The sequence below is a fragment of the Lepidochelys kempii genome, chromosome 2, assembly GCF_965140265.1.
Source record: "Lepidochelys kempii isolate rLepKem1 chromosome 2, rLepKem1.hap2, whole genome shotgun sequence".
NCBI classification, from domain to species: Eukaryota; Metazoa; Chordata; order Testudines; family Cheloniidae; genus Lepidochelys; species Lepidochelys kempii.
Genome location: NC_133257.1, coordinates 226,376,114 through 226,394,448, shown reverse-complemented (window position 1 = coordinate 226,394,448; position 18,335 = coordinate 226,376,114). Strand labels below are relative to the sequence as shown.

The following is an 18,335-nucleotide window of genomic DNA, read 5'->3' as shown; positions in this document are numbered from 1 at the left end:
CAGGCATTTTGGTGGGGTATGTCAGGTATTCTCTTCCCCCTGCACGAGGGTTCAGTGTCTGACAATCCCCATTTAAGGAAAATCCACTCAGACTAGTGACCAGCAAAACAGTCCTCCAGAGACTTAGAAGGGCTAGGAGTAAATACTAACCAATCCAGGACCAGCAGGCCAATTAAGAAGGCTTGCCTCCTTTTGCTCAGGGGCAAAGCTGGGTGAGACTGGGATAGAGCAGGACCTCCTCAAGGTTCACCCAGAACCTCAACCAGAGCCTTGCCTTGCCTTGAGCGCAGCAACAGAGCACTTGCGTATGCGGGGAGTTTTTACTCTTTGTTTAAATGCACAGACAGGCGAATCCTGAGTTGCTGTTTTGTTCCTTGAATGTTCAGAGGAGCTCATGGCACAGGCTACCCTGCCCCAATCTGGCAGCCAAATCTCGAAGACTTAGGTGGGAAGCACCTGCAATATCATTTTCATGGCCCTGAAGGGGGGACTACAGAGCAGCTCTGCCTCCCACAGACATACACAGAATCCAGCAAGGAACCCCGATTGTTCAGGCTTACATACCGGTCAAAGGACCTGCTAGTACTTTTGTGAAGAAGTTCTCATATCTTCTATATTAATATGAACATCTCATGTCATCGTCAATGGTGGCCCCTTGCAAGAACTGACATGTAATTACAGATTTGATAGACCCCGGGGAACTGGAAATTTGTGAGATCTAATTGAGTATACAAGTGACTTGACAGTTGAAGTGAATGGTTTCTTTCCTGTCATGAGGAGGTCCAAGCTCATCCATCTTTTTTATGTCTGATGTTAACAACAGAAGAGACAGAGTAATTTAGGAGTCAGCACAAGGAGTTGAAGCAATATTAAGAAATGATGATAATTTATTTGTAAGTTTGTCATAAATATAAAGGGAAGGCTAAACCCCTTTGAAATCCCTCCTGGCCAGGGGAAAGCTCCTCTCACCTGTAAAGGGTTAAGAAGCTAAAGGTAATCTCGCTGGCACCTGACCAAAATGACCAATGAGGAGACAAGATACTTTCAAAAGCTGGGAGGAGGGAGAGAAACAAAGGGTCCATGTGTGTCTGTCTATATGCTGGTTTCTGCCGGGGATAGACCAGGAATGGAGTCTTAGAACTTTTAGTAAGTAATCTAGCTAGGTATGTGCTAGATTATGATTTCTTTAAATGGCTGAGAAAAGAATTGTGCTGAATAGAATAACTATTTCTGTCTGTGTATCTTTTTTGTAACTTAAGGTTTTGCCTAGAGGGGTTCTCTATGTTTTAGAATCTAATTACCCTGTGAGATATCTACCATCCTGATTTTACAGGGGGGATTTCTTTATTTCTATTTACTTCTATTTTTTTATTAACAGTCTTCTTGTAAGAAAACTGAATGCTTTTTCATTGTTCTCAGATCCAAGGGTTTGGGTCTGTAGTCACCTAGGCAAATTGGTGAGGCTTTTTACCAAACCTTGTCCAGGAAGTGGGGTGCAAGGTTTTGGGAAGTATTTTGGGGGGAAAGACGCCTCCAAACAGCTCTTCCCCAGTAACCAGTATTAGTTTGGTGGTGGTAGCAGCCAATCCAAGGACAACGGGTGGAATATTTTGTACCTTGGGGAAGTTTTGACCTAAGCTGGTAAAGATAAGCTTAGGAGGATTTTCATGCAGGTCCCCACATCTGTACCCTAGAGTTCAGAGTGGGGGACGAACCTTGACATGGTGGCAGCGGTGGGATTAACCTGAAATCATTTTGAGATCCAGTTGAGATTTTTTGAACTAGAAATACAGATTTTAAAAAGGAAATTTTTTTTTCCTTTGGAAAGGAAGTCCAGAAAGCAGCTGAAACTGAAAGCAGCTTGTTTTTCTCTGCTTTGTGGCCAAGCAGAGACAAAAGGGGATTATCTTTGTGAATTGCAGGTTTTCTTTGCCTGGAGGCAGGGTACTTAACTCCTGCAGGGAAATTCACAGTCTTCCAACCCAGAGTTTTTTTTTTCTTTTCTTCCTAAAAGTAAATAGGGGGTGTGTGTTCTACCCATTTGCTTTTTCTTTGGGCTGGGTAAGCAGGTTTCCAAGTAGTTGGAGGTTTTTTGCTTTAATTTTGGCCCAGAGCAGAGACAAGGGAATTGTCTTTTTCTGTAGGCTGACAATCACTATCAGAGAATAGGTATTCTATTCCAGCACAGCAAAGTTTTACAGCCAAGTTTTGTTTGTTTATTTCTAAACCTCGGGTGTAAAGTTAGTTAAAAACAGAGAGGTTAGAATGACAAAGTCCGCGGCTCGACTACAGCTGGAATTAGCCAAATTTCAGGCTGAGGAAAGACAAAGGGAACATGAAAGACAGATAGAACTCATGCGGCTGGAGAAGGAGGTACAGGAGGCTGCCCACAAGAGGGAAATGGAGGCAAGGAAGCATGTGGAGGAGGAGAAGGAAAAAGAGAGGAAGCATGTGGAGGAGGTGGAGAAGATAAAGGCCCAGCAGAATATACCAACAAACCCTAGCAATCCTTCTCCAGGTACCACTTCCCATCCCAGAAAGTTCCCCACCTACAAGGCACGTGATGATACTGAGGCCTTCTTAGAAAACTTCGAAAGGGCCTGCCTTGGGTACAACATCTCTACTGACAAATACATGGTAGAACTGAGGCCGCAGCTCAGTGGACCCTTAGCTGAGGTGGCAGCTGAAATGCCTAAAGAACACATGAACAAGTATGAACTGTTTAAATCCAAGGCGAGAGTCAGAATGGGGATAACACCCGAGCAGTCTCGTCGGAGGTTCAGAGCCCTAAGGTGGAAACCAGACGTGTCATTTACCCGACATGCCTACCACATTGTGAAACATTGGGATGCCTGGATATCAGGAGCAAGTGTTGAATCTCCAGTAAATTTGCCCTTCCTAATGCAAATGGAACAATTCTTAGAGGGTGTTCTTGAGGAAATAGAAAGATACATCCTAGACGGGAAGCCCAAAACTGTAATCGAGGCAGGAGAGATTGGAGCCAGATGGGTGGAGGTGGCAGAGAAGAAGAAAACTGGTTGCAGTTGGAGTGGAGACCAGAAGGGACAACCCCAGACCCCACCCTATTACCGGGGGCTGCCCAAAGCCCCACCTACCTCCCAAAGAACCCTCAAGACCCCTTATCATCCCACCACCCCGTTCTCCAGCAACCCTCCTCGCCCCAGTGACCCGTCAGCTGGACGATGTTTTAAATGTAACGAGCTGGGGCATATAAAGGCCAACTGCCCCAAGAACCCCAACAGATTACAGTTCATTGCACCGGAATCACACCAGAGGTCCACAGGCCCAGATACCTCCCAAATACCCTTGGAGCGGAGGGAAACTGTGAGTGTGGGCGGGAAGAAGGTCACCGCGTGGAGGGACACTGGAGCACAAGTGTCAGCTATCCATGCTTCCTTAGTGGACCCCAATTTAATCAACCCAGAGATCCAAGTGACGATTCAACCCTTCAAGCCCAACTCTTTCGATTTGCCTACAGCCAAGTTGCCTGTCCAGTACAAGGGCTGGTCAGGAATGTGGACTTTTGCAGTCTATGATGATTATCCCATCCCCATGCTGTTGGGGGAAGACTTGGCCAATCATGTGAAGCAGGCCAAGAGGGTGGGAACGGTCACCCGCAGCCAGGCTAAACAAGCCGTGAGGCCTAGCTCTGTTCCGGAAACTTCTATCAGGACCCGGTCAGAGGTGATGGACCCGGACCCCAGGCCAATGTCTGCAACAGCAGTAGTGGATCCAGTCCCAGAGACCCAGACGGAACCAGTCCCAGAACCGGAACCAGCCGAACAACCAACACCAGACCCCGTGTCAGCACTGAATCCAGTACTTGCAACCTCAACACCAGAGGGCCCCACTGAACCTGAACTGGCAACAGCCGATAACCCTACACAAGAGGCTCAGCCGGAGCCTGAATCCCAACATAGTGCACCAGCGGAGAGCGGTTCACAGTCAACAGAAACAGCTCCATCCCCTATATCGCTTCCAGAGGGACCAAGCCTAGGTCCACAATCCAATGAGGGACTGGTGTCTCCAGCATCAAGGGAACAGTTCCAGACCAAACAGGAAGCAGATGAAAGCCTCCAGAGAGCTTGGACGGCGGCACGGAGCAACCCACCGCCTCTCAGCTCTTCTAATCGATCCAGGTTTGTTGTAGAAAGAGGACTTTTATACAAGGAAACTCTTTCTGGTGGACACCAGGAAGACTGGCATCCTCAGAGACAGTTGGTAGTTCCAACTAAATACCGGGCCAAGCTCTTGAGCTTAGCCCACGATCACCCTAGTGGCCATGCTGGGGTGAACAGGACCAAAGACCGTTTGGGGGGGTCATTCCACTGGGAGGGAATGGGCAAGGATGTTTCTACCTATGTCCAGTCTGGTGAGGTGTGCCAAAGAGTGGGAAAACCCCAAGACCAGGTCAAAGCCCCTCTCCAGCCATTCCCCATCATTGAAGTTCCATTTCAGCGAGTAGCTGTGGATATTCTGGGTCCTTTTCCGAAAAAGACAGCCAGAGGAAAGCAGTACATACTGACTTTCATGGATTTTGCCACCTGATGGCCGGAAGCAGTAGCTCTAAGCAACACCAGGGCTAAAAGTGTGTGCCAGGCACTAGCAGACATTTTTGCCAGGGTAGGTTGGCCCTCCAACATCCTCACAGATGCAGGGACTAATTTCCTGGCAGGAACTATGGAAAACCTTTGGGAAGCTCATGGGGTAAATCACTTGGTTGCCACTCCTTACCACCATCAAACAAATGGCATGGTGGAGAAGTTTAATGGAACTTTGGGGGCCATGATACGTAAATTCGTAAATGAGCACTCCAATGATTGGGACCTAGTGTTGCAGCAGTTGCTCTTTGCTTACAGAGCTGTACCACATCCCAGTTTAGGGTTTTCCCCATTTGAACTTGTATATGGCTGTGAGGTTAAGGGGCCATTGCAGTTGGTGAAGCAGCAATGGGAGGGATTTACACCTTCTCCAGGAACTAACATTCTGGACTTTGTAACCAACCTACAAAACACCCTCCGAACCTCTGTAGCCCTTGCTAGAGAAAACTTACAGGATGCTCAAAAAGAGCAAAAAGCCTGGTATGATAAACATGCCAGAGAGCGTTCCTTCAAAGTAGGAGACCAGGTCATGGTCTTAAAGGCGCTCCAGGCCCATAAAATGGAAGCATCGTGGGAAGGGCCATTCACGGTCCAGGAGCGCCTGGGAGCTGTTAATTATCTCATAGCATTCCCCACCTCCAACCGAAAGCCTAAGGTGTACCATATTAATTCTCTAAAGCCCTTTTATTCCAGAGAATTAAAGGTTTGTCAGTTTACAGCCCACGGAGGAGACGACGCTGAGTGGCCCGAAGGTGTCTACTACGAAGGGAAATGTGGTGGTGGTGTGGAAGAGGTGAACCTCTCCATGACCCTTGGGCGTATGCAGCGACAGCAGATCCAGGAGCTGTGCACTAGCTACGCGCCAATGTTCTCAGCCACCCCAGGACTGACTGAACAGGCATACCACTCCATTGACACAGGTAATGCTCACCCAATTAGGGTCCAACCTTACCGGGTGTCTCCTCAAGCTAAAACTGCTATAGAACGGGAGATCCAGGATATGTTACAGATGGGTGTAATCCGCCCCTCTGAAAGTGCATGGGCATCTCCAGTGGTTCTAGTTCCCAAACCAGATGGGGAAATACGTTTTTGCGTGGACTACCGTAAGCTAAATGCTGTAACTCGCCCAGACAACTATCCAATGCCACGCACAGATGAACTATTAGAGAAACTGGGACAGGCCCAGTTCATCTCTACCTTGGACTTAACCAAGGGGTACTGGCAGGTACCGCTAGATGAATCTGCCAAGGAAAGGTCAGCCTTCACCACACATCTCGGGCTGTATGAATTTAATGTACTCCCTTTCGGGCTGCGAAATGCACCCGCCACTTTCCAAAGACTTGTAGATGGTCTCCTAGCGGGATTAGGAGAATATGCAGTCGCCTACCTTGACAATGTGGCCATATTTTCGGATTCCTGGGCAGACCACCTGGAACATCTACACAAAGTCCTTGAGCGCATAAGGGAGGCAGGACTAACTGTTAAGGCTAAGAAGTGTCAAATAGGCCTAAACAGAGTGACTTACCTTGGACACCAGGTGGGTCAAGGAACTATCAGCCCCCTACAGGCCAAAGTGGATGCTATCCAAAAGTGGCCTGTCCCAAAGTCAAAGAAACAGGTTCAATCCTTCTTAGGCTTGGCCGGTTATTATAGACGATTTGTACCTCACTACAGCCAAATCGCTGCCCCACTGACAGACCTAACCAAAAAGAAACAGCCAAATGCTGTTCAGTGGACCGAAAAGTGTCAGAAGGCCTTTAACAAGCTTAAAGCGACACTCATGTCTGACCCTGTACTAAGGGCCCCAGACTTTGACAAACCGTTCCTAGTAACCACAGATGCGTCCGAGCATGGTGTGGGAGCAGTTTTAATGCAGAAAGGACCTGATCAAGAATTCCACCCTGTAGTGTTTCTCAGCAAAAAACTGTCTGAGAGGGAAAGCAACTGGTCAGTCACTGAAAAAGAATGTTACGCCATTGTCTACGCTCTGGAAAAGCTACGCCCATATGTTTGGGGACGGCGTTTCCACCTGCAAACCGACCATGCTGCACTGAAGTGGCTTCACACCGTCAAGGAAACTAACAAAAAACTTCTTCGGTGGAGTTTAGCTCTCCAAGATTTTGATTTTGACATCCAACACATCTCAGGAGCTTCTAACAAAGTGGCTGATGCACTCTCCCATGAAAGTTTCCCAGAATCAACTGGTTAAAATCGTCCTTGAGATGTGGAAAATATTGTTAGTCTTTATGTACTTGGTAGTATATTTAGAGATGCATGTGTCTTATTAACTCTGTTTTCCTAGAGCTCCAGGAAGAAATCCCAGCCAGTGTTTCACCCTAGCTGAGATTTGGGGGGCGTGTCATAAATATAAAGGGAAGGGTAAACCCCTTTGAAATCCCTCCTGGCCAGGGGAAAGCTCCTCTCACCTGTAAAGGGTTAATAAGCTAAAGGTAACCTCGCTGGCACCTGACCAAAATGACCAATGAGGAGACAAGATACTTTCAAAAGCTGGGAGGAGGGAGAGAAACAAAGGGTCCGTGTGTCTGTCTATATGCTGGTTTCTGCCGGGGATAGACCAGGAATGGAGTCTTAGAACTTTTAGTAAGTAATCTAGCTAGGTATGTGCTAGATTATGATTTCTTTAAATGGCTGAGAAAAGAATTGTGCTGAATAGAATAACTATTTCTGTCTGTGTATCTTTTTTGTAACTTAAGGTTTTGCCTAGAGGGGTTCTCTATGTTTTTGAATCTAATTACCCTGTGAGATATCTACCATCCTGATTTTACAGGGGGGATTTCTTTATTTCTATTTACTTCTATTTTTTTATTAAAAGTCTTCTTGTAAGAAAACTGAATGCTTTTTCATTGTTCTCAGATCCAAGGGTTTGGGTCTGTAGTCACCTAGGCAAATTGGTGAGGCTTTTTACCAAACCTTGTCCAGGAAGTGGAGTGCAAGGTTTTGGGAAGTATTTTGGGGGGAAAGACGCGTCCAAACAGCTCTTCCCCAGTTACCAGTATTAGTTTGGTGGTGGTAGCGGCCAATCCAAGGACGATGGGTGGAATATTTTGTACCTTGGGGAAGTTTTGACCTAAGCTGGTAAAGATAAGCTTAGCAGGTTTTTCATGCAGGTCCCCACATCTGTACCCTAGAGTTCAGAATGGGGGAGGAACCTTGACAAAGTTCAACAAAATAAAGAGAATTGCAAGCCCACCCATTTTACAGTGGAACATAAATCATTGCTGCCTGAAAAATGTAGGTATTTCGTGTCGCAATGTGGAGAATTTCATCTGATTTCATCAGATAATTTCTATAAATAAGCAGTAGCTAATGCTTTAAGAATTACTTCTCCTTCTTGCCACTGTTTCAACATATCTTTCAACCTAATATGCACCCAGAACCCGCAGTGATGGAGCAATAGCTTTTTCTCCAAGACATGAAGAAATCTCTAAAATATTTGACTACATTTTATGTTTGTAATCTGTTTTCTTACAAAACTCAGACTGGAGGCTCTTGCTCATCAAAAGAGCTTTTGTAAATAGTGTTTAATATTCTGGAAAATAAAAGACATCTTTTCCGCTGTGTCCTCAGGTTCATGCAAATGTGGAAAATTCTTGGAATGAGGAAGAAGTGTGGCGAATTGAAATGTATATCTCCTTTGGAATAATGAGTCTCGGCTTGCTTTCTTTGTTGGCAGTTACTTCCATCCCTTCAGTAAACAGTGCCTTAAACTGGAGGGAATTCAGTTTTATTCAGGTGTGTGTGTTCTTTGGTTGTTTGTGTTAATAAGATTGCATGTTCTTTTTTATTTTGAACCTATTATTTTGCTATAAGATGAAAAATAAGGGTTTTTTTCCTCTCAATAGTAACTGTAAAAATTATACAACTTCTCACTCAATAGAGAGAGTCCCTCTTAGAGTTGGGCAGAAAATGGTTTTCCTGTACTACTACTGTTTTCAGGAGTTAAAAATTTTCTCCTGTCTCAAATTGAGATGAGAAGTCAAAATCTCAAAAATATTTGTGAACCAAAAAACTGAATCTCAGGTTATGCAGAATGTTTAGTGTTGATCATCTGAATAATAATTTTGATAGTTCAAAAATCATTTCCAATCTGAAAACCAGAAATGTTTGTTTGGAAAGTGTCAGAACAAAACATTTTGACAATTTTGAAACTCTTTCTCATGACATTTTTTTGAGTCGAGAGATTTGACGAACTCAGTCCTGTTTCACGAGCCATTTCAATTTTGACAAATTGATATTTTTTGACAAAAGTGATTTTTCAAAAAAATCCAAAGCAGCTCTTTCTCCCTGTGTGTATTCAGTGAGATCTATCTCCATTAGTGACATTAGTATTTACTGCATTTTACTCCTGTTGGCCTTGCAGAGCCAATACAGCTAAGACTGAGTAGGCTGGCACTATTCCTTTTTCGTTGACAGAATGTATCAGTTACACATGTGCAGACCCACTGCAGGCATTCAACTGAACAGGTGTCACTGAATGGGGTGCACGTAACTTTATAGCTGAAGATCTAATATGGTCATTAGAAGCTTTATTCCAGGGGATGATGCCCTGGGTAAAAAGAGCAGAGCTTGACTTTCAGATCCCAGAGTGAATTTGCAGGGCTAGCAGTTAGAACAAAACATCAGTTTACTTGTAAACAGAACAGATTTGATCTGAACTCACTGAGAGACAATATTTTTGTTAATAAACAAAAGTCTTTCTGCTTCTGGTGCTTATTCCTCAAGTGAGCCATCAGAAGTACATGAACTTGTAAACTATACAGATCTTCGTTTCATGCAAATGTCCCTAACTTTTTGTAAAAAAGAGCACATAGAAGATTTTCAGTGTTTTCCAGGAGGTTCCAGCAATACATCAAGAGATAAGTAACATACACAGTAATAGCAGGGTTTGGCTATATTTAGAATAAGTCCACTTCAGGATTCTTGGGGCATTATTTTGTTCTTCTATTGTAAAATTGGTGGAAGAAGAAGAGAAATTCCATAAAGTTTACCTCATAGTGTTTCCACTGAATGATCCATTCAGGAGATAGGTGGTGGGGGCTGCAGAAATGGCAGGAAATGCAGCTTCAAACTCTTCACATCCCTGCAGTTTTCAGGAAACGATGTGGAAGGACAGCAACCTACATGGTGCTCCTCACACTTCAGTCTCCCTGGCAGTGTGGGTCCCTAGGGTGCAATGCTGCCATTTTCTGTGACTTGCTCCCCATCCAGAGTGGGGAGATTAATGTTGATTCCAGCTAGATTAACTCCCATGACTTTGGAAGGCTGTATTTTTGCATTTTTCAAGGGGAGCCTTCTGTCCCTTCCTCCTGCCCTGACACACTTTCCCCCTCCCTTCACACATGAACACCGGAAGCAGAAATGCATCCACAATCTCTGGAGGTGGGTGTTAAGCTGTCTGAAGTGGCTGATGAGCATGAGAACCAACTTCAGGTCAGACTCTGAAGAAGTAGGGCACAAACCCCAAACTGGCAGTGTGGTCTATACTGAGATTTCACCAACCAAGTGTCAAATGTGAACTCCTCAAGCACTACAATAGCCTTAACATGGAGTCACAGACAGTCCTCCCTGGGTACTCCGGTCTATCTTACCGCCTACGCAAGCTTGACTTTGAGATAGATAGTCCCTTATACCAAAAATCACAACAATATTCAGTATCAGAGGGGTAGCCATGTTAGTCTGGATCTGTAAAAGCAGCAAAGAGTCCTGTGGCACCTTATAGACTAACAGACATATTGGAACATATGCTTTTGTGGGTGAATACCCACTTTGTCGGATGCATCCTTCGTTGCATCCAACGAAGTGGGTATTCACCCATGAAAGCTTATGTTCCAATATGTCTGTTAGTCTATAAGGTGCCACAGGACTCTTTGCCGCTTTAACAATATTCAGGTTACTCCCATTCCCAAAGGACCAGTCACTTGTACCCTAGATCTCCCTACCAAAGACAATGCTTATAGTAATCCTATAATAAAATAACTAAAGATTTATTAACTAACAAAAGAAATACATGAGTTATTTACAAGGTTAAATCACAAAAAGAAAAGGAGTACTTGTGGCACCTTAGAGACTAACCAATTTATTTGAGCATGAGCTTTCGTGAGCTACAGCTCACTTCATCGGATGCATACCGTGGAAACTGCAGAAGACATTATATACACAGAGACCATGAAACAATACCTCTTCCCACCCCACTCTCCTGCTGGTAATAGCTTATCTAAAGTGATCATCAAGTTGGGCCATTTCCAGCACAAATCCAGGTTTTCTCACCCTCCGCCCCCCCCCCCCCCCCCACACACACACACAAACTCACTCTCCTGCTGGTAATAGCCCATCCAAAGTGATCACTCTCTTTAAAATGTGTATGATAATCAAGGTGGGCCATTTCCAGCACAGATCCAGGTTTTCTCACCCGCCCACTCCCCTCCAAAAACCACACACACAAACTCACTCTCCTGCTGGTAATAGCTTATCCAAAGTGACCACTCTCCTCACAGTGTGTATGAAAATCAAGGTGGGCCATTTCCAGCACAAATACAGGTTTTCTCACCCCCCCCACCCCCTTTTTTTCAAAAAAACACACACACAAAAAAAGGTTAAATCAGGTAAACATACACACATATGAGTTACAGTCTAAGGTTTTAAAAAGTAATAGAAGTTGCTGTAATGTGGAAGCTCTGTATGTCTTTTAGGGCTAACCCAGGCCAAGCAATAGGAAACTCTTGCTTATGCTTAGAATTCTTCACCCCTCAGAGTTCAAGCAGCATAGAGATACAGTTTCTTTTTGTCCGGGATGTATATTCACTTCCCCCAGAGTTCAAGCTGATGGGATAAGTCCTCTTGCATGTCTCCTCTTCAAGAGTGTGAGGGGAGCAATCAACAAAGTCTATGTCCTTTGATGTTTCACAATGGCTCATTTGGTTTCAGTAGGCCTTCTTGTATGCAGAACCTAACACCTTCTGTAGGAAGCTGGCATTTTACATTATTTAATGCTTCTTTCCTGTTTGATGAGTTACACAGTTACAGAGGTTTACAATGCAAAAACTTAATATAACCTTATAACATGGGGTATAGATGTTAAGTGAGATTAATACATGCAGCTTCCTGCAAGCATTTCATAAAGTCTAAACACATTCTTATAACTCTAATATCTACTTTAATAATACTAACACTCAGACTGGTGTTTCCAGCTATGCATTTGTCAGAATTCACTGAGGCCTAGGGGCCTTGGCATGAGCTGCCAGCAGCACGGTGGGAACATGCCTTCTTCCACTGCTGTCCTTCTTCCACTGCTTCTGGGACTTTCCATATACTTTATTTTTATTTGCTGCCCTCCATAAACACAGAGTGTAGGGCCTTTGAAGGGCAAAGCATAGCTAGCTCCTAAATGCATTATACGCATGAGACTGTGGAAGTAAGAGGCTGCATTTGCTATCCATGTGGCATAAAGGAGGTCTTTCATCCCCATCAGCAGGCATTCCTGCCTTGCAGAAGTCACCATTTTAATAGTAACACCACTGTCTGACAAGAGACAGACTGTCATGTCACTGGACTAACCCAGAATTGTCTGCCCTGAACTAGGAACTGCCATGCAGCAGCTGGGAAAATGCAGGCATGGCAGCCCAACATATGTGTAGATCATATGGAAGGGGAGACACTTAGGAATAAGCTGTGGTAAAGCACTTCATATACTTCCTGTGTGTAACACATCTTAACTGGTACTGAAAGCTGATAGACAAGCAAATAGACATAACCAGCAAGAGGCATTGAGACATACAAAAAGCACAAGCCCCCGTTAATCACAGAAAGGTGTCAACATGAAATGAAATTATTGTCACCTTTAAGCTGTGGTTATGGATATGAAATACTAATAGACTTACATCTGTTGCTGGGAGACATTCTGATAAAGCGTGTCCAAAAAGTGTGTATTTTGCTATACTTTGGGGTGTATTAATGTAGAGTCCTGTCTGACTAAGGACTGGTTTGTCCCATTGTAATTATATTGCCTAGTTCATAATCCTGTCACTGTTGACTGATTCTTGCCTATGTAGACTCATAGACTTTAAGGTCAGAAGGGACCACTGTGATCATCTAATCTGACCTCATGCATATTGCAGCCACAGAACCTCACCCACTGCTGAAATTTATCCAGCGCAGTCTTGAAGCCAATTAGGTTTTTTACCCCTCTGTTCGCCTTGTAAGGCTGTTCCAGAACTTCACTCCTCTGATGGTTAGAAATCTTCGCCTAATTTTGAGCTTAAACTTCTTGATGGCCACTTTACATTCATTTGGTCTTGTGTCCATACTGGCACTTAAATAACTCCTCTCCCTCCCTTGTATGTATCCCTCTGATGTATTTATAGAGAGCAATTATATCTCCTCTCATGTAACACACATGTAACACACATCATCACTTCTTTAATAATTAGGGCCCTAGAAGGGCTTTGTAAATTATAGCCATTTTAAGGGGAGTGACAGGGAATATTGCATTAGCTGCAATTGTCAGAGGTGTTCTGTCTGTGGAGGGATTCCTCCTTCTCTCTTTGGGATTCTGTCAAGTGAGAAACCTATATGAAACCTCCAACAGCGGTTGCTGAAGGAATGTGTTGACTCAGCCCTTCCCCCAACTGACCTGGCTTTCCCCATTCCCTGACAAGTGCCACCCACTTCTTAGGTAATGAAGAGAAGCAAAATTATGGCCATTTACATTTCCATAACCTCACTACCAAGCGGACTTTCTCCTTCAGGAGTTCTCTGCCTGGGACTATGCTATAGATGATGGTATGAACTAAATCTTCAGTTTAAAATAAAATAACAATTAGTCACAGGTGATTTGAGCCATACATCCAGTGTATGATCAGGAACTCCAGCAGCAAGCCATGCAATTGTAGCTTTTCCTTACCAAAGTTTCCAAACTTTGGCCTCAGGTTGTGGGGATAGAAATGTGCATGCCAGCAAATCATTGCCCAGTTGTTTTGTGGTCTTTGGCATGCACTAGTATACCACAACTATTCCCACTGTAATAAAAATCAACTTGTTTCTAGTTATCACAGCTTATAAACTATAATGAAATGCTGAGAGATGATTCAAGACTGCGGTACAGGACATTCCTCCTCTCGACTTGCCCTCATGTGAAACTGCATCACACATTAAAGAGAATTTGGACAAATTGTCTTTTTAATTATCACCTTTGGCATGCAATGGCAGTAATAATTGAAACACAAGGTGTTTTCTTGGGATTAATGACCAACTAAATGTAATGGTCTTTAACTGCTTCTCGGGGCATTAAATGTTCCCTAGCTAGTCATTAATTCTTAGGAAACATCCTCTGCCTCAAGCCTTGTTTCATAAACACTGACCTTACAAGGATTATTTTACCAAGGAAAATGAAGCTAGCATTCCACCACACATTAACAGTGATTAAGCTCAAATCTCATATAGAGTGCTTAGGCAGAGCCAGATAAAATACAGCAAATGCCCTTTTAGAGCTATTTCTCTACCTAGTGAAATACAATATTATAAAGAAGGTTTGCACTTAATGATTATAATCCTGTCTGAAATCAGCAGGAGATGCAGAGTGTAATAAGGGCTGGTCAGCTCAGTATAGCTTTTCTAGCCAGGGAAGTTGGTAATGGAGTAGCATGACACGAGTTTTACTCCTGTATCTAGCAGAAGCATAGATTGTCCAAAGCAATGGCTGCTGAAATTTTCACTTCCATCCTACAGATGAGGGTTCAGTATAAGAACCTACCAAGCTAGAGCCTGGGGCTCAGGGGGATTCTGGCTGATGCCTCTGCATCGCCACGAGAGGTTTAGGTCGGGCATCCTGAAGAAGACCCTGCAAAGCTGGAGTTGAGAGGAAGTACCACCCTTCAGGGCCTGAGTGGCACCCCACAGCCCACTGACTGGCCAATACAAGTATATAAACCAGGAAGCCATGATGAGGAGCTGTCTGAGCAACAACACAGACCACCTGTCTGCTTCTGATCCTGCTAATGAGAGACCCGAGACACTGGCTTCTGACCCTGATTTGTCCTTTCCCTGTCTCTCTGATGGCTATCTGTAATCTGGTACCTGACCCCAGTCTCCTGATAACATGACCTTGCCTGCCTCTTGACACCTGACTCTGTTTGCCCTCTGACCTATCTTGGACTCTGACCTCCTGGCATTCGACTTGGACTGACTCCTGCTCTGACCACTAGGTCAGATCACCCACATCCTGGTTGTGACACTCAGCATCATTGCAGCTGCTCAGTTTCTGACCTCCCCCTTCTAACACTCTCCCTTCTGAGAGCCGCACACCCGTGCAAATACTGTTTCTAGCTCACCTTGCGTAACACACTTGGTTTCTAAGCGCTTGTGTAAATGGCAATTTACTGTATGACAAGCCACAGTGTTAATCTATAGCACATCAGTTTGCTTCACAGTAACATCTTGTGTGGACACTGCTGCAGTGCACTGAAAGTCCTGGAGTGCCGCTTGGCATACTTTCACTGCACTGTAGCAGTTTCCACATGGGATCTTAGTTCTGTAGATTTACACTGGGCCTTGCCAGTTGCCATGTAGACAAGCCCTAAACTGAGTCAACTAGTCACACTTTTCAGGAGTAAGTCATGTGTTTGTTATTGTGCTATATCACACCTAAGTAACAATCAGAACAGTGCACAAGCCTAGACTATATGAAGAGCAGCCCTTTTCTAGTTGGGCAGGTTTACTAGTGTGGAAGAGAGGAGATGAAGAGGGTAGTAAACTCAGAAGAAAACCCCATACTCCATTCCTTGTGTGACTGGAGTTTAATTGTTGTCAGGCTTTTCTCTTTTAGGTGCAAAAGTAACATAATGTTCTGTCAAATCTTAGTCCTCCAATGGCACTTAAATAAAACTAAGCTTTCTCTTCTGAAAGGATGAAAAACATCTGTAAAGGATTTCATTATCACTGGCTTTTTCCAATAATTGTTATATAGTATTACCCATAGCTAAGCCTGCTGAAGAAATGAGTGGTCAGATTCACTACGTTGTTCCATGTTTACACTGGGTAACATAGCATGACCAGATGTCCCGATTTTATACGGACAGTCCCGATTTTTGTGTCTTTTTCTTATATAGGCTCCTATTATCCCCCACCCCCGTCCCAATTTTTGACGCTTGCTGTCTGGTCATCTTAGTGTAACAGCATTGATTTCAAGAGAGTCACACCAGCATAGAACTGGAACAATGCAGTGGTGAGTCAGGCCCAAGCTTTTATTTGTCATCTGAATTTCTTTCCAGAATATCAGGCAAGATCCTGCATATGCCAAATTATACCAGATAGGATCTGGCCTATAATGTTCAATTTCTTGGGGATTTTTGTTCTTGCTCTTTTTAACTAAATGAGGTAGTACATCTAAAAAAATGCCAACACAACTTTGGAAACCATTGTGTACACCGAAAAAAGTAATGCAAAGAAAATAGCAGCTTTGTTACCTTCTGTTAAAGTCTGTTACCTTCCTCAAAAGGCTGACAAAAATATTTCCCTTTTTTGTGTCACTGAATCTTTTCCCTTTTCGCCCTTCAGGCTATACTTTTCGTTAATGACAGGAGAGACGTTAGGTTTCTACCTCTTTATTTTTACTGTAGTTAGAGAACAAAATCTTGGTAGCCAGTTTTGATGATTCTTCCACTAAATCTTTTGCAACTGAGTGAGACGTTACATCAGCTTTGGTGGTGAAGTGTTTCCCTTCATACGATAAACACCACAGTTAAAAGCATTGCTGCAGTCATTTTTAAGGTGGTTTGGGATTTCTAGAATGCAGGCTAATGCTTTTAATTTGGAGTCTTCATAATTGTACTGTTGATTGTAGGCCCTAAGCTCCAGATATCCCCATTAACTAGTTTACATGGAAGGGACAAAGACAGGTCAGGAGTGGTCCAAGTCTTGATTCTACTGTCCAACCAGTGGAGCTCGGCCATTGTGATGGGGAAGCAAGCAGCATCCTTTAGGGGTGTCTCAGTTTACTCCTTTCTCCCTGTAGGAGCAATGGGGATCAAGGAGTTCCATTCCAGGGCTCCTCCTGCATAGCCACACTGCTCCATACTCCAAACTAGCCCTTTGTTCTCTCATGCGACACACTGGGTACCTGAATCTGATATCACAACACCAGTTTTACTCTTACATAACTCCATTGACTTCATTATTTACACCCCTGAAACTCAACTGACTGCCAGATTTTAGATTGTGACTAGTTTGTTTTCTTTACATGTTTGAGGATCTCTTAGCTTTTCAAAGTAGAGCAAGCATGCAGGCCTGTGGAAGCCAAGAGGGATGGGATGTAAATCAGGGTAGAATTTAGCCTTTAATTTTCAGCACATTACAATAACGAGTACATTGTGATTTTTTTTAAATAAAATTGAACCTGGCTGAAATTTTAAAGTGGTATAGTAGGCGTGGCTGATAATAAGGGATCAGGTTTTAACTTCTGTTTCTTTTCTCTGTTTTTTTCCAAAGTCTACACTGGGATATGTCGCTCTGCTCATAAGTACTTTCCATGTGTTAATTTATGGGTGGAAGAGAGCCTTTGAAGAAGAATACTACAGGTTTTATACACCACCAAACTTTGTTCTTGCCCTTGTTTTGCCTTTTATTGTAATTGTAGGTAAGATCATTTTACTCTTTCCATGTATAAGCAGGAAACTGAGAAGAATCAGAAGAGGCTGGGAAAAAAGCCAAGTTATGGAAGAAAGAGGTGGGACTGTTCCACATCTCTCACCAGAAAGGATTACGGTGATGTAATGTTGGAATAGTGTCCATTAGGACTGTTACAGTTGTCACTGGTTTTTTTGTTTTAAAACTTGTGTTTTTAGGAGTTTATATAACTCACAGGTAAAAGTTGCTATGGGCTTGCTTGGCATATGGTACAAGCTCTCAGCCAAGGAATGAGCAATTTATTTTTCTTCAGAAAATTTAAAAAAAATCACTTCAGTTTTAAGTTACAAGAGGGCAAACAATGTGAAATCAGGATTTTTTTAATGCTTCTTTGCACAATTGTATCACAAACATTGTGGTTTTATAATTAAAATCAAATGTTCCAGACAGCATTTCTTTGACTGATAACATATGTTCCAGACAGTACTTCTTTTATTAAAACCACCCTTTTTTAGTTAGTCAGGCCAGAATGTAGAGCAGTGGTTCCCAAACTTGTTCCGCTACTTATGCAGGGAAAGCCCCTGGCGGGCCGGGCCGGTTTGTTTACCTGCCGCATCCGCAGGTTCGGCCGATCGCGGCTCCCACTGACTGCGGTTTGCTGCTCCAGGCCAATGGGAGCTGCTGGAAGTGGCGGCCAATACATCCCTTGGCCGAACCTGCGGACGCAGCAGGTAAACAAACCGGCCAGCCCGCCAGAGATTTTCCCTGCACAAGCGGCGGAACAAGTTTGGGAAGCACTGATGTAGAGTAATAGATTTTAATGATTTAGGAAATAAACATGTTTTGAATCAGCCGAGATTAAATTTTTAATGGTTGAAATTATTTATCGCACACGTACATTACACTTAGTTGTGTAGCTCAGCAAGGACTTTGAACTAAAACATGACTTGAATATAATAAAAATGTTAGTTGCATTAAGGAATATGATTTCAAAGTGTTGCATATGGTTTTAGACATGCAATGTCCATGGATGTTAGTGAGTCATGCAGTGAAAAACTAATCTAAAACTTTGAA

At 43.6% G+C, this 18,335-nt stretch overlaps 1 protein-coding gene across 8 annotated transcripts in view; it reads left to right on the top strand.

Moving 5' to 3' along the window:
• The window catches only part of STEAP2 (STEAP2 metalloreductase), a 41,245-nt gene extending 23,261 nt beyond the window's left edge, over positions 1-17,984 (top strand). For 6 of the 8 annotated variants that reach the window (XM_073334032.1, XM_073334033.1, XM_073334028.1 and 3 more), the window contains 2 exons: positions 8,211-8,375; positions 17,124-17,984. In XM_073334032.1, coding sequence (XP_073190133.1) covers positions 8,211-8,375; positions 17,124-17,408 — 450 coding nt within the window. In that variant the 3' untranslated portion in view covers positions 17,409-17,984. Of the gene's footprint in view, positions 1-1,611; positions 4,161-5,341; positions 5,543-8,210; positions 8,376-17,123 lie in introns of those variants that run through there. The other 2 variants (XM_073334034.1, XR_012157561.1) reach the window with 2 other exon arrangements.
• The last annotated feature ends 351 nt before the right edge of the window (positions 17,985-18,335 follow it).